A 25,356-nucleotide genomic window follows, 5' to 3' on the forward strand; every position below is an offset into this window, starting at 1 on the left:
AGCTCAATTGTTGTGAAAATAATGTACCATTTTGTTGTGTTTTCGCAATACTCCTAGTCAAATTGTCAAAAAGTGAACAAATTTTATGGTTCCAAGAAATATTACTGTTCATCTATCATAAAATTATTATCAAAACCACGCATCATGATGGTAAGCAACTATTTTTAACAGTACGTGTCAAAAATTGTATGAGAGAACATAACCAAAAAAAAAAAAAAAAGAGAGAGAGAGAGAGAGAGATTGATTTTATTGGAGTAGCAAGAGACAGTAACTGATTCCTTCTAGCACAGTAAAACTCAGTGTTAAATTTTTTTGATAGTTTGTTGAGACTAATGTGAAGACTTTTTGTGGTTTTTAGCTATATTTTTAACTTCAATCTAGTTTATTGAAACTAATGTGAATGCTCTTATTAATTATTATCTAATTGGAACTTTTGGATGGGATCCCTAGTTTGCTACCAGGGACATGAGTGGTATGATGGTAAGGTTTAGGAATCTTCGCATTTAGTTGAGAAAGTATAGGAACACAACTTTTGTTACAACTCTAAAGTGGTTGACTATGAGTGGTGTAGAAAAAGTGATAGATTCATGCGAAAATAATTGTTTATCACTCACAATCAACAATTTTTAAGGACAAAATTTAGTTACAAAATTAGTTGTAAGCTAAAACTACAAACTTACTCAATATCTTTTTATTGGAGGTGAATTTTGACAGACTCACTATTGGATTACATCTTCTTCTTATATCCTTCGTGCTTACAAAATTTCAAGAAAATTAAATATCAATAGCTATGTCATCAATAAATTGTTTAAATTGCAAGTTTTTGTAGTTTAAATTATGCATAAAATATAGACTCATAGATCATATAGTAAATAAAATCTAATTGACACAAAATTTGATATGTAGTAAGAATATAAAGAACATGCAATTTAACGATTAAATTTTCAAAATATATAGTAATGTTTATTTTATTGAGTAAGATTGTAGCTTTAGACTACAACTAATTTTGTAGCTAAACTTTGTCCTATTTTTAATATAACTTTGCTCCATAAATAGTTATGGAGATGGGATTGAACAAGAGCTATTTTGACATGGTGCCATCAAGGCTAAATATAAGGAGCATTAGGGGTGATTGGTCTAGGATGGTTGTGAGAAGACCTCATGGTTGTAGCATGTGGAATGGCATTTTAGCTGGTTGGAAAAGATTTCATAATTTCATATTGATTAGGGTGGGAAATGACAATAGTGACACGTTTTGGCATGATGAGTGATGTGAAGATCAATCTTTGCAGGTCATGTTTCCAAACTAACACTCCATTGCAGTGGAGAAGGTTGCATCATTGCATTAGTTGATTATGTTTGAAGAGGATGGTAGGAATCTTTGATTCCATAGGGATTTCCATGATTGGGAGCTAGCTAGGAGTGAAGTAATTGATGGTTTACTTTACTCCAGGCTGATGGTAGAAAGGAATGAAGATTGTCTACTTTAGGACTTCAAATGGGAAAGGGGAGTTTAGTGTGCTCGTGACGCACAACTAACTCCCATTTTCACTTGTTGCTGGGGAGGCAATAGTGTTGTGGCAAGCAACAAAGAATTGCATTATGTGAACCAAATGGAGGGATCCGAACTATTGAAAACAAAGAACAATCAATATGCAAGATATTAAATATGCTCCTTTAGATCCTTTTTTTTTTTTTTTTTTAAATATTGTACTTCGATTGGGGGGAGTGTCTCAAGTTCTATTGTCATTTTTCAGACCTCATTTGTGTCCGTATGTATTTAAGGACTGTGTCCTTTGGGCGTTCATTCTTTCTAACAAATTACCCTTACAAAAAAATACAAACGAGATTAGACCACATGCATATGCCATCAGTTTAGCAAAAAGTAAAATAAAAAAGATGATAACATACTAAAGTGATATCAAATAGTAATTTAAGTCAACAAAATCATACAATCAGTACCGCTACCACTTGCACCAGAGAGAGAGAAGAAAGGGGGGGAAGAGTGTACAAGTACATAATTAAGCAGATCATCATGACAAACAAGGCATTTTGCTGTAACAAGGACCAGTATAAATCGTATAATGCAAACCAGTCATTGCCCTGTAATAAAAGTTCTCCCCAGTTTCTTAATTAAAGGAAAATGAACTACTCCACTTCAGCCAAGTAATCATCAATTTCAGCCGGTGTTAGTACTCTGCCAAAATTTAGATCATGTAAACAAGAAAACATAAGCAACCAAACTTCTGTACCTTTATAACCAAAGGGTGAATTAGGATAGTGAAGGTTAAAGCCAAAGTTTACAGAATTTAATTCAAAACTCAAATGGAAATATGAACTTCTGTGATAAGTTTAAAATCAAAAACTGCATTGTAATAAATAACTGGGATTACTTTTAACATTCAACTCATATTTACGAAGATCCATAGTACATTTTATGAATTAAAATATTATATCAAACAAACTGTTTCATCTTCACATTTCTGCTAGGTCTTTAATTTTCAAATTCATGGTTGTACAAATGTAAACAAGTCAGGTTCAAACATGCCCCTATGGCTTGGATAAACACTAAGCCAAGCACAAAAATCAGATCAGTTTTACTTATTCATGCCATAGCATTATTAAACCATGATCTTAGATAAGAAACAAATACATAAAAATACCAAGAAACCACCACCCCACCCTAAAAAAAATTAAAAAATAAAAAGGGAAAAAACCTCCTACAACCACGTGTAGTTATATGCAAAAGAGAACAGGGAAACTTGCCTGAACTTTTTGTCTGTACCAATTATGCCAATCTCAATGTTTTTGCTAGAGATTTGTCCCTCAAACCTAGACAGGACACAAGAATCATTAGCAAGCTGAATTAAACAAGAAGAATCTGGAATAATGCTAAAGTTAATACATTGCTACACAGTATTGTTAAATGGGATTCCTCAGTGAAGCTATATTAAGCACGAATTTGATGAAAAATATTGAAAGAAGAGAGAATTAATTCCTCTTTCCTTAATACATTTTAGGCAACTCTCTTTGAAAGGTAACGGGATATTAATCAACCAGAACAAAAATGAACTAAAGAAAAATGCTTAGATTTATATGATTGGCATTTATCAAAGAGAACCTTCACATTTGTACTGTGACAGTGGTTTTAGTATATAAGTAGAACTCAAAGCTGCAATGCCTACCCTTCCTTCAAGGTTAATATTGAAGTGTGGACGGCATCATCAAGCTCCATATCATCTGTATACCTGTAAGACGGACAGGTAAACAATATTATAGGAGGAAATTATGGCCAATGCAAAGAAAGTTAAAAGGGTAGTACATGTGAAATCCACATACATGAGCCCTAATTCAATTCATTTCATTGTATGAATTGAGACAAATGATATATTAACCCACCGCCAGAAAAATAAATAAATAAATAATAACTAAAAAAAAAAAAAGTTTCTCTAACACGTAGCTGGCAAGTGAATCAAACCTAATACCTCTTTTCAAGAAATGTCTTTGCATTAGAGACATTTTTCCCCATTGCAGAAGCTTTCCAAGAAAAATAAGAACCTGATGGATCCACCTACAGCAAACAACAAATAACAGGAAAATGTTAAGGTTGATGATAATTTCTACTGGAAAGTGTAATTTGAAAGAATAAATTCTAAAAGGCTTCTACATCTGTGTCTCTGTTGCAAATCCAATTGAAATGCCTAACCAAAGTCTATCACATTTTTTTTTTCAAAAACAATAGAAATGGGTTCAAGATACAAATCGTGAAACTTTAACAATATATAGACATTTATACGAGATTAATATTTTGTCAATCCTACTGTTGGATCACATATTCTCTTTATGCTCATCATTTACTATCACATCCACAACTTCACACATTAAGTATATTTTACAAAACATAAAAAACGCAAAATTTTGACATTTGTTAGATGAGATAGCCCTTAATTTCTGATCTTCTGTTCTATAGAAATGAACAAAAGTTTAACTTGACATTTTTTTCTCTGCAACCATGGAGCTCTCAGAAAATAACATGCTCTTTATCCAAAGCATATTGGAGGAGCATCATTTTGAACTCCAAAATCTGGGTTTTGGGTTTAGTTCAAACTATTTAATGCATGGCCAAAGCATATATTATATATGGTGTCATAAATATAACTGAAACCAAAGTTCTGGGAAAAACAGAGCAAGAAAATTCAAGCCTGCTCAAATGCATCACAAATATAAAATATAAAATCCATAGCTAACAGTCAGAAGACTGAAAAAGACTAGATCTTAACATGCCATGGGGTGTTATCCGAAAAAATTGGATTTTTACAGATGCGCACAGATGTTCTCATAAGCCCAAAATTTGTTGCATCACAGATTAAGAATCAGATCCAAATAAGATCTAATATTAATAATCTCTAACAGTTTGAGCTCAAATGCAATGGCATCTGAAAATTGTTTAACACAAGATTAGGACAGAACTGATGTACCTGATACAATTGTGGACCTTTGTCGTCAAACCCAGCAACCAGTAGTGAAACTCCAAAAGGACGAACGCCACTAACAGAACCAAAAAAAAATAAAAATCAGAGTTCCAAAACAGGAATGAAATATGATTCTTTTGAAACTTTACTTAGTTGAGTTTACACAAATCAAGCATCCACTAGTATAAAAGCTCTATAATTGAAAGTCAGGTTCAAAATCTGATTCATCCAATGAAAATGCAGCTCCTCCTCCCCTTATAAGTTATAGGCGCAGGATGAGGTCATGGACTCATGACATATTGGGTGCGTAACTTACCAATCATAAATAGATACAAAATCTAATTTGACCAACTTTAAGATCTTTTAAGTTTTTCGTGAAAATACACATCTAGAGAAAATCTTGGCAGATCATTTTCAATTATTCAAGTTTCTCAAACATACCAAATTATCCTCATCATGGAACAAATGGAAGTCCTGAAGGTCCCAAGGAACTCAATATAGGGGTATTCAAGATCATTCTAAAAGTACTAAAAGGAATTTTGGCAAACATGATTCAGTAATTCATTAGAAATCTGTTATTGATATTTTCATATCTTCTTTTCGTATGTAGAATAAGGTTGCAATTTGTGAACAATCAAGCCCAACAAGTGGCAGGCCAAGCTCAACAAGCGGTTGGTCAGACCCACCGATGGGGGCACCTCTTTTGTCATTTTCAGGTAGTATCTAGGAAGCAAGGGTGCGGATTCGGGTTCGGGGGCGGTGCAGCGACTCGGCAATTTTTGAAAAAGTAGAGTGCAGGTGCAGCGAGAAACGTTTATTAATAAATTATTAAATATATTTATATTTATATTTTCTATATATTACTAAGCATATTTTTTCATATAATGATAAACGTATACTAATTTAAGCGCAATAGTAGATAAAAAAAACCTTTGGAATCAATTTAATATTTATAGCTAATATTTAGAGGGGTAAATTTAGCAAAATAATATTATTTTTTAATGATAAGTAATTTTTTAAATTGATACAATTACTAATTATTTAGCTATTATTAAGCTAAATGATATAAATTGTTGAATTTAATATAGTGTTTAATAAAAATCATAATAAAGATATTCAAATTTGGGGGTTTTATTATAAATAAACAAATGTGTTGCAATATTTATAAACAAGGAAGATTCCAAGAAGCTCCATTGCAAGTCCCACCACTACCCACGTGAACGAAATTGGTATTTAACCATAACTGTACAACTATACAGTTAGTTGGACACGATTACGGAGTATATAGATTACTAACATCTCGAGTCTATCAGACTCGATTTTTGTCTAAATAAATCGACTCTTTTAGGCTCGGTTTTCTTAAATTGACCTGGTCTACAGCCACGTGGAGTACACATGGAATTCGAGTCTTATAAAGTCGATTTCTGACCGAGCATCCACGTGGCCTACACCTGGCAATGATAATGATGTGGACGACACTTAGATCTCGAGGCTTAAAGACTCGGTTATCGATTCTCAAAAACTCGATTTCTAGTAGTGGTCACCTGTCTTGTCCGTTTCAGTTGGCACGTGTGAAAAATCAGAGAAATCAGAGACATTTTTGAAAAATAACGCCTCTCTCACAGTCTTTCATCTCTCACCTCTTCAGTCTCACTCACAGAGCTCTCTCACCTCTCCATTCTCACGGTCTCTCACTCGCCCTCTCCCTCTTCGTCTCACTCTCACACTTGAGTGCCTCTCTCAGTCACCCTCTCCACTCTCAGTCTCAGTCACCCTCTCCACTCTCAGTCACCCTCTNCAACAATTCTCCCTCATTTTCCTCAATAAGAATCACCCCTATCTTTAAATAAATTTCTTCATTTAGTATCCTATCTTTTCTAGTAGTTCCTCTTATTTATCTTAATATTTGCATTTCTACTACTTCATTTTATGAACATGTTTCTTAATAGCCCAAGATTCAACACACACAGCATTGGTGTATGACCAAACCATCTCCGACAAGTCTCCCTCATCTTCTCATCAATAGGAATTGCCCCTATCTTTCCCCAAAAAAAAAACTTCATTTAGTATCCTATCTTTCCTTGTAGTTCCACTTATTTATCTTAATATTTTCATTTCCACTACGTTCATTTTATGAAAATGTTTCTTAATAATCCAAGATTCAACACCATAGAGCATGGCTGGCCTTATTTTAAGCAGTCTTATAAATTTTTCCCTTTTTAACTTACTAGGTATTCTACAATCACACAATGGTCCACCCTTATGAATTATAGATCCAAGATATTGAAAGCACTCAATCTTTGGTACCTCTTCACCATCAAGTTTTACAATCCCTTCATCTTGGTTTCTACTTGTACTAAACATATGCTCCATGTACTCTGTTTTAGTCCTACTTAGGCTACAACCTTCTAAAGCATCCTTCCAAATCTTCAACTTAACGTCAACTCCACGTCTAGTTTCATCCACTAAAACTATCATCTACAAAAAGCATATGCCAAGAGACTTCATCTTAAATCAAGTTCGTAAGTTCATCCAAAACCTATACAATGAGATATATACTTAATGTCGATCCTTGATACAAACCAATTATGAAAGAAAACTCATTTGTGATGCAACAACTTGTTCTCATGCTACTCACAGCTCCGTCATACATATCCTTAAATCACCTTCATAAACTTTAAAAAAACTCATTTCTTTTCTAAAAACCGTCATATAACCTCTCTAGTTACCTCTTTAAAGATGCATATGGTACTCATTCAAAAGAACATCTATCTCATCAGTTTTACACATCAAAATACAAAGGGAAAATCAGAATACAATTCCATTAATCAATTTCACACATCAAACGACAAAGGGAAATATACATATCTAAATATCTATACCAAAATTGTAGGGAATTCCCACTGCAGTAAAGACGCAGCAGTTGTAGCAATTATATACCCAATGATGTGGAAAAAATTTACATCAATAAAATTCCGTGGGTTAAAACTAAAAGGTAAGAAGCATGCATTCTTTTGTGATGGCTTTAAGATGGAGTTAGAGGAGCATTAAGTCTAAGGCAGGAACCTTTTTAAGGCTTGTTTTCACATAAATGCCAAAAGAAAAAAAAATGTATTCAGCACAAATGCAGCATCTATAGTCATGAGTAGTCCCCAATAAAAATCCATGATCCCATTATTCCTGAGGCAGTATGGCACAAAGGACATAATATAACATTATTATATATATATATATATATATTGAATAAATTAAATATGAAGGTCATATGGTACCTGTAAACAACTCCAATGTTTGGTGTTAATAATTGAATTTTCTGAACCTGAAAATCGAGAAAATTTAAAATATTAGCTCTGGTATACCATAAAAGCTCTTGGAGAAGTTGTCTAAGGACCAAACACCACCAAAGTTCTAAAATAGAAAACTCATAATATGCACAAGATGTAGTTCATGGCATTTTTTTTATAAGTACTAAAGAATTCTATTAACGGAAGGGCTTCCTAAAGATTACAACAGAAGATTTAAATGGTCAAAAAAATCAACTAAAGAATTACAAGAACCACCCCTCCCAAAATCATTGTTCAAGATCCAAATAAAAGCGCAAAAAGAGCGTTAAGTTCAATCACAGATTCGCACACCTTCAGAAGTGCAAATATACGGCTCCCTCCAAATTTTTTGATAAGTAAATAATTTTATTCAAAATAGGAGATAGTTCAAAAAACAAAGTGTGCATAAAACTTCTAAAGAATTATAATCAAATTAGAGACTGCCCAGAACACCCATTGAATCATATAGGGGTCTCAGTGTCAACTGCTTGATGACATGATTAAACCGTTCAACACTCCAAAAAATTCTGCTACTCCTCCCTAGCCAAACTGTCCAGAAAACACACAAGGGAGTAGCCTTCCAAATCTTTGAATTCCTACAACACTAAAATTTTCCTTAATAACATTCAAACGTCTGAATCATCTTCTTTGACATAATAGCTTAACCAGACATAACCCAAGATACACCAAAAAGAGTAAGTACAAACAACCAAATATATCCTGCCACTAGTCAATAAAGAAGGTGATTTACATACAATATTTCTCACAAGGATTACAGAAATTGTACTTTTGTCCTTAATACAAAATTGACCATAACTTGTTAAAGAAAAACTCAAATAGAAAAACCTGCTTCAATCCTAGGACACACATAATTAGACCTTTCAAATCACATGAATCTTATTTCAATTGGATTTCACATGTGCCCCATAAGAAATGTCTTGAATAGGAAAATTTACGAGGTAGTAACAAATTAATCTTCCATGTCTGCATCAATTGAGTTCAAATGTGTGCAAGTCTCCTGGTACAATAGATCAAAGAACAGGGATGCTCTAATGTTTATATTAGTATACAATTCCTTTAGGTGATGTAGCAATAAAAACATGCATGTAAGACCTCAGAGAATCTCTCCTAGTAAAACATAAAGAAAGGTTTGGAATGTTTTGTTCATAACATAGTTTTTTCTGCACCAACAACATGCATTCTATAGACATGTGGGAAAAAAAAAGTCACTCACAGATGTTTCATCAACTAAGATAGATGGTAGTTTCTTCTCTGTTGCAATGACAACACCATTAGCAGCTGCAACAAGCAGTTGAACATATGTAAATAATAACAGCAATGATAACAAAGTAAGGCTAAATTATCGATATCACAAGACATTAAAACCTATAAAATAACATGAGAGTGCAGGCAATCCAGCAATTATTTTTAAGATCAAGGTTTCTGCTAGCAGGCAATAAAATCAGGCATTATCCACTTAAGATGATAATAGAGAGAAATGTGATAATTTATTATAAACATATTTTTAATGTAATGAATGAGAATATTAGAGAATATATAAGATAATAGGTGTATTTGAGAAAAAAAAAACAGCAAACATGAACCTTTACGGTGAGAAGTTTTTTTAAGTTTCTACATACAAGTAATAAAATGAATAATCCTCAGTATTTCATGATTTTTTATATTTCTTTGTAAATCAAAACTGGAATAGGATGCATCAATCTTAAGTTGTTAACCTTTTAAAAAAAAGGTAATATTTCATCATTCACAAAAAATAATAATAATAATAATAAATAAATAAATAAATAAAAGCTTTCAAACGAAAGGAAAAGTGCAAGAACCTAAATTTTAAATAAATAAATAACAGAAATGTAGCACAATGACTTATTTATTTTAACTTTATTCTAATAATAAAAATTTTAACAGTAATTAAACCAAATTAGAAGAGCAAATCTACTATACCAAATCATAAACCATTACTTTACTACAATACCACAATTTGTTACTATTTTCCATTATCCATTGATTTTCATGTTTATATTGATTGAACTAACCATCCTGTTCAACAATTGGGTGCATGTGTAACTTACCAAAACACAGAAAAATGAATCACAGGACTAACGAAGCATAGGCACTGTCAGATTACCTTTAATTCCTAAAGACGTTTGACCAGATCCCACAGCTGTTAGAGCATGTTCAATCTGGACAAGCTTCCCAGAAGGACTGTTTCAACATGTAACATGGTAATTGAAGATCAGGTGATTTAATCAAGGAATCACATAATACTACAAAGTCATGTAACTTAGAATGTACATTCTAGCATACATCTGTGCATTCAGTTTTAAGTCCAAACCTGAAAGTGGTGAGAGAAAATGAGTACTGGCTATCCCCCATAATGTGTCGGACAAAAAATAACCCTGCAAAAAAGGGAACTCACAAATGGTGAAATTTTTTTTTTCAACAAGTAGTAAATAGTAATTAACCACAGACATGAGGCTACTATCACTGGGCTATCACTTGAACCCCAATCAGCTTTCTTGATATAAGTTATTATGGCCAAATTTCAAATGGGTTGGCCAACACAAATATCAAAACCCCTCAACCCTAGAAAACCTATATAATATCATTAAAATCATTAAAGTATCAATTTTTTTCCCATTGCTTCTCAATTTGATTTTAGTTACGAACCATTTGAACGTAAAATTTCTGCTAGAGTCAATCTTATAAGACATAAATCCTTATTTGAGCAACGAAATCAATTTCAATTCTTTTACATTCTGAGTCATAGCCGTCACTTATTGAAAGCCATACCATTGATTACATCATAATTTATACCACGCACATTGTATGTGTTAGATTCCCTAGAAAACCTATAAATGTCATTAAAATCAACAAGTATCATTTTTTTTTCCCATTGCTTTCTCAATTAATGTTTAGCTCAGAACCAATTGAACATAAAATTTCTGCTTGAGCCAAGTGTATTCGTTTTCTTCTATAAACAATATCATCTAACTTTTCATTTCAGCAATTAAATCAATTTCAATGCTTTTAAACTGATTCATACCCATCACATATTGAAAGCAATATAACACTGATAACATTACAATACACAAAAACATGCTTCGAAGCTTACATTATATAGCACACACATACACACAGAGTTCAAATCTGTGTTAGATTCAAAAGAAAAGAGCAGGAGAAAAAACGCAATACAAAGCGAGTTCAAAAAAATTGAATCATAGGGAAAAAAAATTTCTCCTAATCAGTCAATTTTGAAGCTTAAATTTTCATTATTTGAAAACTCAAAAAAAAAAAAAGGCGTAAAGATCGATTTCGAGAAAAAAAAAATTATATTTACTCTTCCGTCGGTTTTCTGAGCAACAAAACAGAGGCTTAGTTAGGGTTTCTAGTAGAGATTTCAAATGTGTACCTGGATGGATCAAAACGAGAGCGTTTCACACAGAGTGAGAGAAAGAGAGAGAGTTGAGGTTTCTTGCAGAGGAGTCTGTCTAATGTGAAAAATAAAGAGCACAAAGAGAACAAACACCGAATTATATAATATATAGCTTAAAGAAAAAGAAAACCAAAAAAAAAAAATCTAAACGACACCGTTTGGGTTAGAGCATGCTATACTTTTCGGTGTTTCCGTGCTTTTCTTTTTTCTTTTTCTTCTTCTTTTTTTTTTTTTTTTCTTTTTTAATGTTAAGTATTGAGAAGGTATAAATTTACAATATTTTTACAACACATTTATAACAAATCCAAATTGATAGGTTTTTATAAGTTTCTTATCGGGAAATGATATATCCACAATATTTTGAACCAAAAACAACTAACCACTTATGATTTGTTGTGAAAATATTATAAAAATGTTGTGGACATAGTATCTCTTTTATTGAGAAATAATATTGTAAGGACTCGATTTTGGATTTGACCCTGAGTATGAATGGGTTTTCAGCCCAACAAGCCCAAACAATAAATTTGTAGAGAGTGAGTTAAAGGTTTAGGCGCTAGCCGTCGTTCACCAAGCATGAACTCTTTTTTATAAAAGAAAATACTTAGAGTTTATTTACAACTGGGGGGATGCTCCTCGGCCGTGGCCGAGGAGCCCCTTTTCTTCTTCTCCTTCCTCCCCCCCCCCCTCTTTTACTTTACTTACTTTTCTTATATAGTATTCATCTTCCTATCTCCTTCTTCCATCTGTTAATCATCCATTCGCCTCTCTTCTGGCCGTCCGTCCCATTAGAGGCCTTATCAGTATTCAAGTGGTTCACTCTGATCAACGTTACCCTGCTAAGGGGTTATATCCTCATTAATGCGGCCAGAGGGGTTAGGTGAATGCATTAAGTGTGAGGGTGACAGCTTACTTTGGGCCTGGTCTTTCCCAAAAATCATCCTTGTCATGCCAAAGACGAGGAGGTCCTCGGCGTGGATCCGGAAAAGAGGCTTTCCCCAATTTAGCTTTGAATGGTCAGTCTTCCTCGGCGTGGGCCTTGGGCCCGCTACACGATGGGCCGAGGCTACCAGGCCCACGGGCCCCCCAAATATGTTTACAATATTTTCACAATAGTTTTACAACAAATCTTAAGTAGTAGGTTGTTACTGGTTGTTATTATTGGGACAAAAAAGTAATCTTAGTTTTAAATTCAAATTTGAACAAAAAACAACTAACTACTTATGATTTGTTATGAAAATATTATAAAAATGTTGTGGACGTAGCATCTCTTTTTTTTATTTGAATCTACCACTGAAATTACTTTCTTACCCACTAAAAACAATAAGTAATAATTTGTCACATAAGATTTGTTGTGAAAGTATTGTGGACATAATATTTCTCTTAAGTATTACTATATATTTCTCGACCAAAAAAAAAAAAATTCACATGCTTTCAAAATTCAATTCATACTCATCTTTTTCATCTAGCTCACATTGCTCTTTTTTTTTTTTTTTTTTTTTTTTAAAGCATAGGCACTGTCAGATTACCTTTAATTCCTAAAGACGTTTGACCAGATCCCACAGCTGTTAGAGCATGTTCAATCTGGACAAGCTTCCCAGAAGGACTGTTTCAACATGTAACATGGTAATTGAAGATCAGGTGATTTAATCAAGGAATCACATAATACTACAAAGTCATGTAACTTAGAATGTACATTCTAGCATACATCTGTGCATTCAGTTTTAAGTCCAAACCTGAAAGTGGTGAGAGAAAATGAGTACTGGCTATCCCCCATAATGTGTCGGACAAAAAATAACCCTGCAAAAAAGGGAACTCACAAATGGTGAATTTTTTTTTTCAACAAGTAGTAAATAGTAATTAACCACAGACATGAGGCTACTATCACTGGGCTATCACTTGAACCCCAATCAGTCTTCTTGATATAAGTTATTATGGCCAAATTTCAAATAGGTTGGCCAACACATTTATCAAAACCCCTCAACCCTAGAAAACCTATATAATATCATTAAAATCATTAAAGTATCATTTTTTTCCCATTGCTTCTCAATTTGATTTTAGTTACGAACCATTTGAACGTAAAATTTCTGCTAGAGTCAATCTTATAAGACATAAATCCTTATTTGAGCAACGAAATCAATTTCAATTCTTTTACATTCTGAGTCATAGCCGTCACTTATTGAAAGCCATACCACTGATTACATCATAATTTATACCACGCACATTGTATGTGTTAGATTCCCTAGAAAACCTATAAATGTCATTAAAATCAACAAGTATCATTTTTTTTTCCCCATTGCTTCTCAATTAATGTTTAGCTCAGAACCAATTGAACATAAAATTTCTGCTTGAGCCAAGTGTATTCGTTTTCTTCTATAAACAATATCATCTAACTTTTTATTTCAGCAATTAAATCAATTTCAATGCTTTTAAACTGATTCATACCCATCACATATTGAAAGCCATATAGCACTGATAACATTACAATACACAAAAACATGCTTCGAAGCTTACATTATATAGCACACACATACACACAGAGTTCAAATCTGTGTTAGATTCAAAAGAAAAAAGCAGGAGAAAAAACGCAATACAAAACGAGTTCAAAAAATTGAATCATAGGGGAAAAAAAAAAATTCTCCTAATCAGTCAATTTTGAAGCTTAAATTTTCATTATTTGAAAACTAAAAAAAAAAAAATAAAAGGCGTAAAGATCGATTTCAAGAAAAAAAAAATTTATATTTACTCTTCCGTCGGTTTTCTGAGCAACAAAACAGAGGCTTAGTTAGGGTTTCTGGTAGAGATTTCAAATGTGTACCTGGATGGATCAAAACGAGAGCGTTTCACACAGAGTGAGAGAGAGAGAGAGTTGAGGTTTCTTGCAGAGGAGTCTGTCTAATGTGAAAAATAAAGAGCACGAAGAGAACAAACACCGAATTATATAATATATAGCTTAAAGAAAAAGAAAACCAAAAAAAAAAAAAAAAAACACCTAAACGACACCGTTTGGGTTAGAGCATGCTATACTTTTCGGTGTTTCCGTGCTTTTCTTTTTTCTTTTTCTTCTTCTTTTTTTTTTTCTTTTTTTTTTTAATTTTAAGTATTGAGAAGGTATAAATTTACAATATTTTTACAACACATTTATAACAAATCCAAATTGATAGGTTTTTATAAGTTTCTTATCGAGAAATGATATATCCACAATATTTTGAACCAAAAGCAACTAACCACTTATGGTTTGTTGTGAAAATATTGTAAAAATGTTGTGGACATAGTATCTCTTTTATTGAGAAATAATATGTTTACAATATTTTCACAATATTTTTACAACAAATCTTAAATGGTAGGTTGTTACTGGTTGGTATTGTTGGGACAAAAAAGTAATCTTAGTTTTAGATTCAAATTTGAACAAAAAACAACTAACCACTTATGATTTGTTATGAAAATATTATAAAAATGTTGTGGACGTAGCATCTCTTTTTTTTATTTGAATACACCACTGAAATTACTTTCTTATCCACTAAAAACAATAAGTAATAATTTGTCACATAAGATTTGTTGCGAAAGTATTGTGGACATAATATTTCTCTTAAGTATTACTATATATTCTCGACCAAAAAAAAAAATTCACATGCTTTCAAAATTCAATTCATACTCATCTTTTTCATCTAGCTCACATTGCTCTTTTTTTTTTTTTTTTTTAAGCAGAAACAACAATAGACTTTATTTATACATAATCACATTGTACAATGAAAAAGAGAAAATAAGAGTATTCTTTTACCAAACAATGACCTTCTTTTTCTCTTTTATAGCACTAACCAGAGCTAGAACAGCACAATTACATCGTAAAGGAATATTAACAAAAAGAAATATAATTAAAATTATCTCTAATCAAAGTAACATCTTCAAGGATCCAAGCAACCTCAAGTGAGCAAATTCTATCAAAGTTTAGAAGATCAATGATTTCAGTAGAATTTCATTCCACTTCCATTTTTTGAAAAACTAGTATTTTCATAGAATTGCAAAGCTATCCTCATCACAGAAGACACTGTACAAAGGGGATTCAAATTCTTCTCTACTTGAACACATGATGCAATAAACACTTCACCTCTATTGTTGGGTATAAGAAAATCAAATCCCATTGATGTAATCTAGCAAAACCATCCACATCTAGTCAAGTTTTAGACCAAAAAAAAAAAAAAAAAACCCCTATTTGGGACCTTCTTTGCTTGCTAAACAGTAGAACTCTTGTTCTGTCTCTAGGATCCTAAGCCCTCAGCAATTAAGGCTTAAAATTTTCATGTGGGAGGAAGGGGTGGAAGAGTACCACCACCAAAGGGTTGAGAAAGACACAAGCTATCACTATTAATAGTTTGTTTTTTGTGAGTAAGAGACTCTAACGGAGAAGGAATTGTGGATGGGTGTTTGGTTGGATGAAGATAGTTATTTTGTATATCAGGAGATGATTGAATGTTGCAATTATCCATGATACGTTTCCATGATCAAAGAGATGGCTTGTTGTAGCTTGAAAAATCCTCAAAAATATTTGGAGTTATCTCCATCTTAACATCAATGTTTGAATACCCCCTATTTAAATTTTTATTATCCATATTTGAAATCTTTTCCAAGTTTCCTTTGATAGACAACTTCTTATCCTTCTCACCTACCAATTGTTGCCTAGAGCACGTATCATTCTTGTTATTTGTTGGAGTATTTGTATTTGAAATACTTTCCTCCAAAATAGTGGTAGACTTATCTGAAGGAAGTACCTCATTGGTTTTAAATACCTCCTGTTATGCCCTAATTTGATTGATTGTGTGATATGTGTGGGTGTGTGATGAGTTCCACATTGGGTATATACTGGGTTGAACTAGGCTTTATTAACAACTACAAGGAGCCTCAATTGTGACTAGTCCTTTTGAGGTATAGCGCAGATATGGCTAGCATTTTTCCTTAGGTCATTACACATGGCACCAAAGCATTGGTTTTTGATTCTATAGACTTATAGGTTTAATCTTGAGATTATTTTGGAACAAGAGTGTGATTATGAGGAATTTTAGTGTTAGAATTATTTTACCTTTCATTGTTTTTTTTTAAAGCATGTAGGAATGGTTGTTGTACTATCTTTGTGCTTGGTTTTGAACTTCAGGGATATTTAAAATATGTGCTTATGATACATTGTTGTATTGCCTAAAGAGATGGCTCTACCAAGGAGGAACACAGAGAACGGTCAATCGAATACTGGGGGAACCACTAATCTTCGGGCTATTATTGAAGTCATTGGTGGCTTAACCAATATAGTGCAACATCAAGTAGGACCCACCAATCCAACTAGTGCTCTAGAGAAGTTTAGAAAGCTTGACCCTCCTCCTTTCAAGAGTACAAAGGATCCAATAGAGGCTGACAACTGGCTTAAGGAGCTAGAAAGGCTCTTTAGGGTAATGGAGGTTAGAGATAAGCAACGAGTTATCTTTATTGTTTTTGTATTTAAAGGTGATGCATTGGAATGGTGGGAGTCCATGGGGAGGACACATGGGAGAGAAGTTATAACTTAGCAGCATTTTGTTAGGCTCTTTTGTAAGAGTTATTTTCCTAATAGTTTGATGGTTCAAATGGAAGTTGAGTTCATTCGCATAGCACAAGGTACTTAATTAGTGTATAAGTATGAGCATAAATTTGTTGAATTATCTTGCTTTGCTCCACATATGGTTGACACGGAAGCAAGGAAGGTTAGGAATTTTGAAAGGGGCTTAAGTGAGGAAATTCAGGGATCGGTTTCCATGTTCAAATTGGAAATATATGTAGAGGTGGTAGATCGAGCTCTTATAGCAAAGAGAAATTGCAATCGTCTCTCTAAGGCCAATGATTAGGAGAGGAAGCCAAATCAGAGTAATTTTCTTAAGGGAAAGTCTAGTGAAAGTTCATTCAAGAAGCAGGGGGTGCTTGATTCAAACAAGAAGACACATAGGACTTGTTCAAGGTGTGGAAAGGCTCATAGTGGAACATGTTATTTGGAATCAGGAGCATGTTTTAAATTGGCAAGACTGGACACTTCATCAAGGATTGTCCAAATTTGTGAGCTTAACAAACTACCAATACAAATGGGAGCCAACAAAAACCCAAGGTTCAAGGTCGAGTTTTTGCTTTGACTAAACAGGATGCCGAGGCATCCCCTTCAATGGTTTCAGGTACACTTTTTGTTTCTAGTCAACTTGCACAAGTATTATTTGATTCTGGCTCAACCCATTCTTTCATCTCACATAGATTTGCTCAAAGGCTAAATATGGTACTTGAAAGTCTAAATTATGAATTGTGTGTTGCTACACCTTTTGGACAACAAATGAATACCAATAAAGTTTATAAGTCTTATAATGTTCTAGTTTCTTGGAGGGAATTAGAAGCATATCTTATATTGCTGGATATGTTTGAATTTGATGTGATATTAGGAATGGATTGGTTATCTACTTTTCATGCTTCCGTAGAGTGTTTTGGGAAGAAAGTGGTATTTAGAATTCCAAGAGAAACAGAATTCTTCTTTAAGGGAGATCGTGTGGTGAAACCACCTTTATTGGTTTCAGCTATACAAGCAAGACAATTGCTTAGGAAGGGTTGTGAAGGGTCCCTTGCTTGTGCTTTAAAGGGTGATAAAATAGAATTAAAAGTTGAAGACATCCTAGTAGTGAAAGAGTTTCCAGATGAGTTCTCAAAGGACTTACTTGGATTACCTCCTGACAGGGCAATTGAGTTCACCATTGACCTAGTTCTTGGTACTGGCCCAATTTCCAAAGTACCATATAGAATGGCCCTTGCAAAGCTCAAGGAATTGAAGGAGCAATTGCAAGACTTGCTTGATAAAGGCATTATTCGGCCTAGTGCTTCCCCTTGGGGTGCTCTCGTATTGTTTGTTAAGAAGAGGGATGGTAGTATGCGGTTGTGCATTGATTATAGGGAGTTGAATAAGGTAACCATAAGAAAAGTACCCTTTGCCATGAATTGATGATTTGTTTGATCAACTTCAAGGCGCTCAAGTCTTCTCTAAAATTGACTTGAGATCTATTTACCATCAATTAAGAGTTAAGGAGGATGACATACCAAAGACAACTTTTTGAACTAGGTATGGTCATTATGAGTTCTTAGTGATGCCTTTTGGTCTGACTAATGCTCTAGTTGTTTTTATGGATTTGATGAATAGGGTATTTCATGAGTACTTGGATCGGTTTGTTATTGTATTTATTGATGACATCTTGGTTTACTCTAATAGCCAAGAAGAGCGTGAGGAACACTTGAGGATTGTTTTGCAAATTTTAAGGGACAAGAAGTTGTATGCTAAATTGAGGAAGTGTGAGTTCTAGTAGAATCAAGTGGTGTTCTTAGGGCATGTGATCTCTAGAGATGGAATTATAATGGAGCCTAGTAATATTGAAGCAATAGTTAATTGGGCTAATCCGACTAACGTAAGTAAGGTCAGAAGTTTTTTGGGCCTTGCTGGTTATTATAGAAGGTTCATGGAAGGATTTTGTAGTATTGCAACTCCTTTGACTCGATTAACTCGAAAAAAAAAATGCAATGTTTGATTGGACTGATGAATGTGAAAGGAGTTATGAGGTTTGGTAAGAAAGGTAAGTTAGGCCCTAGATATGTGGGGCCTTTTGAAATTTTGGGGAGAGTTGGTTCTATTGCTTACCAGCTTGCCTTACCACCGGCTATGTTAAGGTTACATAGCGTATTCCATGTATCCATGTTGAGAAGGTATGTCCTTGATCCTTCTCATATTTTGAGTTATGAGCCACTCCAAGTTCAAGAGAACTTGTCCTATGAGGAAGTTCCAATTCAGATTTAGGATCATAAAGAGCAAGCGCTACGTAATAAGACTATAGCTTTGGTCAAAGTATTATGGAGGAATCATTCCACAAAAGAAGCTTCATGGGAGCGTAAAAATGAAATGCAATCCAAATATCCCCAACTATTTCAAAATTAGGGTATTTTTTGAATTTTCGAGTATGAAAATTTTATATGAGGGGGAGATTGTAACACCCGCCTCACTTAAATTTATTTTATTTTATTGTTTCTAGAGTGGAATTGGTGAATTATTTGATTTGTTTTGAAGGTGATCTTATTTTGTTTTATGATCATTACAAAGAAAATAAATAAAAGAAGATGTAACGTGGAGAGTTACTTTGTGGGTTATTTATATAAAACCTTTAGTCTTCATTCTTATAAGTTAGGAAAAATGATAAGAGATTAAAACCTATTTGAATTAGAAGTTTAGAAGTCTATTTAGGAACAACTTATTTAGCTAAAACTGAAAACTTTTTACTGAAAGTCTAGAAAATAAGGTTAAAAGCTAGTTGAATAGTACAATGAGATTCATGAATAGTACCAAAAAGTATAATGGGACTCATGAATAGTATCAAAAAGAAGCTAAAAATTCAAATAAGCTGAAACTTGTAGCTCATCCCAAATGGGCTCTAAGTGTTATTGGAATCCTTTATAGTTCTAGCCTATCTAGACAGATAAACCTTTATTTGTGGCTAATTGGGAATTAAAGTCTTGGAAGCATAATTAAATTTTCTGGGCTTCTTGGAGACTAAAGAGATAAGTTTTAGTGGGTTTTAAACTCCAGCCCAAATAGGAAACATATTTTACATGTAAAGCTGAAAAGTAATCTTAGGGTTTCTTGCGTGAAAGGTAGAGAAAGAGACTACAAGATTACAAGAAAAAAATTATGTATTCGTGTGGTCAGTGTGATCAGGTATATATCTCACTCAAAGATCTATGGGAATAACCTACGAAGCTAGTGTAGTCTATAGATTTGCATGATTATTCCATATGAACTCATGAATAGGTGTTAAGCCTTTAAATGTATAATTACTGGAGTTCATGCGACTTTGGAGTGGTGCTGAGTTCATGACCCTTGTAATTTATAATGTTGTTTCAAGTTTCAAATACTCCCGTCAGTACATGCATATAAGCTTATTTGGATGTCATATTGGTGTAACTTGACAAAAGTTACATAATTTGTAGATCGTAGATTTGTAATTGATCTAATGGTTAAAAAAAATAGCATTAAGTGCTAATTGACTTACACCTCATTCACTTAATTAATAGCAATTTTGTTTCTCTCTCTTTATTTATTATTTAAAACCTTTTACATATATTCCTTTTTTTGCTAATGACTTTACAAATATATTTGCAGTACTTTTTTTTTTTTTTTGTTTTTTGGTTTTTGTTGAGTCTCATACTTTTTTTTCTTTTTTTCTTTTTTTTTTCCTTCTTTTAAGTTGGTCATACTCTTATAGTCTTATCACACAAATGGTATACAAACAAGTGAGAACAAATATGATGACCATTAATTGCCATTTGTGGGCCTTCAATGATTTTAATTTCTTCTTCCAAACTTGTTTCTTAATTTTGTCATCCTCAAGAAAAATCCTAGGATAATATTCTAATGGGTTTACTTTTAGGAGGTTAGATAAAAACTTGGTGGCTAAGCAAGGATGATTCTTCTTCTTCTTCTTCTTATTATTATAAAAGTTGGACATGTTAGGATGTCTTATTGGATTAAGAAAATTGAATAATATAAAGATCATGCAAACACATATATCTTGTGTTGGCGTGTTGCCAATTTTTAAAAGTTGTGCATGGTAGACACAGCCAATGTTTCCTCCGTTTGAGTTTTGAGATGCCAAAATTAATTAATAAAAAGATTTCTTTGTGGAAATGTGTTTACAATTATATTACCTAGCAATTTTATTTATTTATTTTATTTTAAGAAGGCAAAGAAAATATTCACAATTAATAGAGTATTATCGGCTTAAAGAAGAAAAGAAAATGACATGAGTATTACAGACTCAGGCATAACCAAAAAAGAAGAAGAGAGAATTGCAAATATAATTGTAAAGTCATTCAACCAAAAAAAAAAAAAGTATCTGTGTTAATTATTATTTGAGAAACTTATTATTTAAAACCTCATTAAACAACACTTGGCCATTTATTTATTTTTAAGGAGACAAGATATATATTCACAGTTGATAAGACTATAAGAGTATGACTAGCTTAAAAGAAGAAGAAAAAAAGAGTAGTATGAACTCAAAAAAAAAAAAAAAAAAAGGGTATTGCAAATATATTTGTAAAAAGAAAAAAAGAGTAGTATGAACTCAAAAAAAAAAAAAAAAAAAGGGTATTGCAAATATATTTGTAAAGTCATTGGCAAAAAAAGGGATATATGTAAAAGGTTTTAAATAATAAATAAGGAGAGAGAAACAATTAAGTGAATGAGGTGTAAGTCAATTCATTTAATACTATTTTTTTTAACTATTAGATCAATTACAAATCTACGGTCTACAAATGATATAACTCTTATCAAGTTACATCAGGTATAACTTGAACCGATTTCTCTCTCTCTCTCTCTCTCTCTCTCTCTCTCTCTCTGTGTGTGTGTGTGTGTGTATATATATATATATATAGGGTTAATATCATCTACAAGCACATGTTTATTTAAAAGTCAATTTGTATTGAGAGAACTTCTAAATAACATAAATATCTATGTATTCGGCTCATTGGAATTGTTTACTAGGTATTGATTTTTGGAGTACTTGATAAAACAATTGAGTACTAAATTAGTTGTAGTTTCAGAATAAGCTGTGATAAAAGAATTTTAAGAATGAAATTAGTGTATCTATTCTTATTGAGTCGTCTTGTCCTTATTTAAGTTCTAGTTGACATTGATTCAAACAGTTGAAGTTAAGTTTGATCTAGCAACTAGATGTAAGTAGACTTCTGAACATGACGTCTTTCAAGACATGTACACACACACAGACACACATATTTGCAAAAGTGAAGTTTTAAAATCTTTTATCTTTGTCAATGCTTTATACATACCTGAATTTTACTATTTCTTGTATGTTTCCTTCAAACTATATATGTTAAGAATGACTCAAAAACTATATTTTTGAGAAAATATTCATTATATGATATATGATTACCATATTGTAATAAAGTAAGAATGCTTTCTAGTGGTCAGCTAGACAGTCTGCGCAATCTTTGCCAACATAGGGTTAAGTGTTGGTCTTCGGGCAAAGTAGTGTTATTGTGGTGTGGTACAGTGTTATCATTTGCTCTTTGGAGTCAGTGTTACCTCTTTGAGGTTATTGTTATTGTTTCCCATGTAAATCACTCAAAAGTGTTTTAGCATTTTATGTCTTGTCTAGCTAACCTTTCTAAACTGAATTATTGATTTATTGTTGTTGGCCTTTATAAGTGGAAAAAATTGTTTATTACTATATTATACTGTTTCCACTGGTCAAGAAGAAAACATTTAACTATAACAATGTAATTAGTAAATAAAATAGTAACCACTTTAGTTGGCCAAAATACACTAAATAGGTAAAAACAGTATAATATGGTAATAATTAATTTTTTTTTTCCACTTACAAAGGCCAATAACAATAAATCAATAGTTCAATTTAGAAAAGTTAGCCAAACAAGACATAAACTACTAAAACACTCGGTGGGTGATTTCTATGGGAAACAATAACAATAACCTCAAAGAGGCAAAACTAGCTCCAAAGAGCAAACAATAACACTACACCATACCATAATAACACTACTTCGCCCAAAGACCAACACTTAACCCTGTGTTGGCAAAGGTTGCAGACTTTTAATTGACCACTTGAAAACATTCTTACTTTATTATAATATGGTCAATACAAATCATATATTATATAATGAATATTTTCTCAAAAACATAATTTTTGAGTCATTCTTAACATATACAATTTGAAAGAAACATATAAGAAATAGTAAAATTTAGGTATGTATAAAGCATTGACAATGATATAAGATTTTGAAACTTCACTTTTGCAAATATATATATATATATATATATGTCTTGGGAGACGTCATGTTTTGAAGTCCACTTACCTTTAGTCGCTAAACCAAACTTCACTTCAACTATCTGAATCAATGTCAATTAGAACCTAAATAAGGACAAGACGACTCAATAAGAATGGATGCACTGGCAGCAATGAAAATATAAATTTCACTCTTAAAATTCGTATCTCACAACTTATTCTAAAACTACGACTAATTTAGTACTCAATTGTTTTATCAAGTACTCCAAAAATCAGTACCTAGTAAACAATTCCAATTCCAATGAGCCGAATACGTAGATATCAATGTTATTTAGAAATTCTCCCAGTACAAGTTGACTTCCAAATAAACATATGCTTGTAGATGATATTAACCCAATATATATATATATATATATATGTCATCCAAATAAGCTTATGCATGTACTGACGGAATTTTTGAAACTTGAAACAATATTATAGATTACAAGGTTTATGAACTCAGCACCACTCCAAATTTGCGTGAACTCCAGTAACTATACATTTAAAGGCTTAACACCTGTTCATGAGTTCATATGGAATAATCATGCAAATCTATAGACTACACTAGCTTCGTAGGTTATTCCCATAGATCTTTGAGAGAGAGATATACCTGATCACACCGACCGCATGGATGCAAAAAATTTTTTCTTGTAATCTTGCATTCTCTTTCTCTACCTTTCACACAAAAAACCCTAACATTACTCTTCAGCTTTACACATTAAATATGTTTCCTACTTGGGCTAGAGTTTAAGACCCACTAAAACTTATCTTTTTAGTCTCAAAGAAGCCCATAAAGCTTAAATATGCTTCCAAGACTTTATTTTCCAATTAACCTCAAATTAAGGTTTATTTGTTTAGATAGGCTGAAACTCTAAAAGATTCCAATAACACTTAAACTTCTATTCCAAATAGGTTTTAATCTCTTATTTTTTTTCCTAACGGATAAGGATGAAGACTAAAAGTTATATATAAATAACCCACAAAGCAACTTTCCACGTTACATCTTCTTTTATTTATTTTCTTTGTAATGATCATAAATTAAAATAATATCACCTTCAAAACAAATCAAATAATCAACAATTCCACTCTAGAAGCAAAAAAAATTAAATTTAAGTGAGGCTGGTGTGATCAAACAGATTCTAAGTCAATGCCTTCATGGCTTGATACCAAGTTGCTCAAACCCTATTGTCGATACCAAGCTTGAGCCTTGTGGCCTGGACTAGCACCGCTATCCCAAAGTTCGGCTACGATCACGGCTTGCTGCCAAACCCAAAATTATTGAAAAGCATAGGGTCGGGTGGTTAGACCCTCTCGGGTCTGCCCTCACCTCGAAAACTGACCTTAGTCAAGTTGGGTGGGGGGCCTATTCTACACCTCCACTATGGCTACATTCAAATTCCCAGACCAACTTTATAAGCAAATGGATGCAATCTTAAGAAGATTCACAACTTGTTTGTAGGTTGAAAAATCCAAAGGTTGCTTGTCTTGGTAATAGGCTCATGGATAAAGAGTTTGATTCTCATTTGTTTTATAAGATTTGCAATGGCAAGATACATTTGATTTGATAGTTCTTGGGACTTATAGAGTAAATGCATAAGCAAAATTTTTGCCTTATTTGGCAACAGTACGCAAGGAAATGACCAAGATAGCTCTTTAGGATGACCAGGTAGCTCTTTAGGATGAATTTGGAAGGATCTTCTGTCGAGGGTGATGTATTTTTCTGTTTCTAAATTCTCTTGGTTTAGTTTAATAGGTCTCCAAAATGTAGCTACAAGATAGAAGATACGAGCCTTAAGCTCAGTATTAACATATAAAATGTAATTAAAAGAACAAAAAAGAGAGATCCGCAGGCTGTAAATTAATGTGAATCGGATAATATTTTGAGTGGATAGAAAGTGAAATTTTGGCCTAATTCTGAAGAGAAATAAGCTATGGAAAATTTTTAGTTACTCGAGTATGGAGAAATGATACTTCCTCTTCTCACATTCATAGTATGCTCTATCATAAATTTAATAAGTAGTCCTCACTATATATATAAGAGGAAGGAGTATCATTCTTCGTGCTTCGAAAGTACTTAAGAATTACTCATCTGCTGGACAGGCTTAACAATTGCCCTCAACAAATGGCTTGCCAAAGGCTTATGCTGTCATCACGTTGTTTTTTAACATTCTACTTTGATGTGTAGTCATTACTCATTAGTGACAATATAGAAGAAATGA

General features: G+C 32.8%; 1 protein-coding gene and 1 long non-coding RNA gene across 2 annotated transcripts; both read right to left on the reverse strand.

The window, feature by feature from the left end:
- Positions 1-1,903: 1,903 nt before the first annotated feature.
- On the reverse strand, positions 1,904-11,341 carry LOC112005996 (proteasome subunit alpha type-2-A). The gene is made up of 11 exons (XM_065774806.1): positions 11,226-11,341; positions 10,149-10,212; positions 9,942-10,018; positions 9,030-9,094; positions 7,615-7,791; positions 6,780-6,950; positions 4,479-4,565; positions 3,486-3,571; positions 3,186-3,248; positions 2,767-2,832; positions 1,904-2,197 (listed from the first exon to the last, which is right to left on the reverse strand). Exons 2-11 carry the CDS (start codon positions 10,187-10,189, stop codon positions 2,149-2,151), a joined length of 882 nt encoding a protein of 293 aa, XP_065630878.1. The 5' UTR covers positions 10,190-10,212; positions 11,226-11,341; the 3' UTR covers positions 1,904-2,148.
- Positions 11,342-12,766: 1,425 nt separating this feature from the next.
- Positions 12,767-14,179, reverse strand: LOC136068117 (uncharacterized). Its single transcript, XR_010629521.1, has 3 exons — positions 14,065-14,179; positions 12,983-13,046; positions 12,767-12,852 (listed from the first exon to the last, which is right to left on the reverse strand). It is a non-coding gene; the product is annotated as an uncharacterized LOC136068117 (long non-coding RNA).
- Between the last annotated feature and the right edge of the window lie 11,177 nt (positions 14,180-25,356).

The sequence above is a fragment of the Quercus suber genome, unplaced genomic scaffold (genome assembly GCF_002906115.3).
Source record: "Quercus suber isolate HL8 unplaced genomic scaffold, Cork oak 2.0 scaffold_99, whole genome shotgun sequence".
NCBI classification, from domain to species: Eukaryota; Viridiplantae; Streptophyta; class Magnoliopsida; order Fagales; family Fagaceae; genus Quercus; species Quercus suber.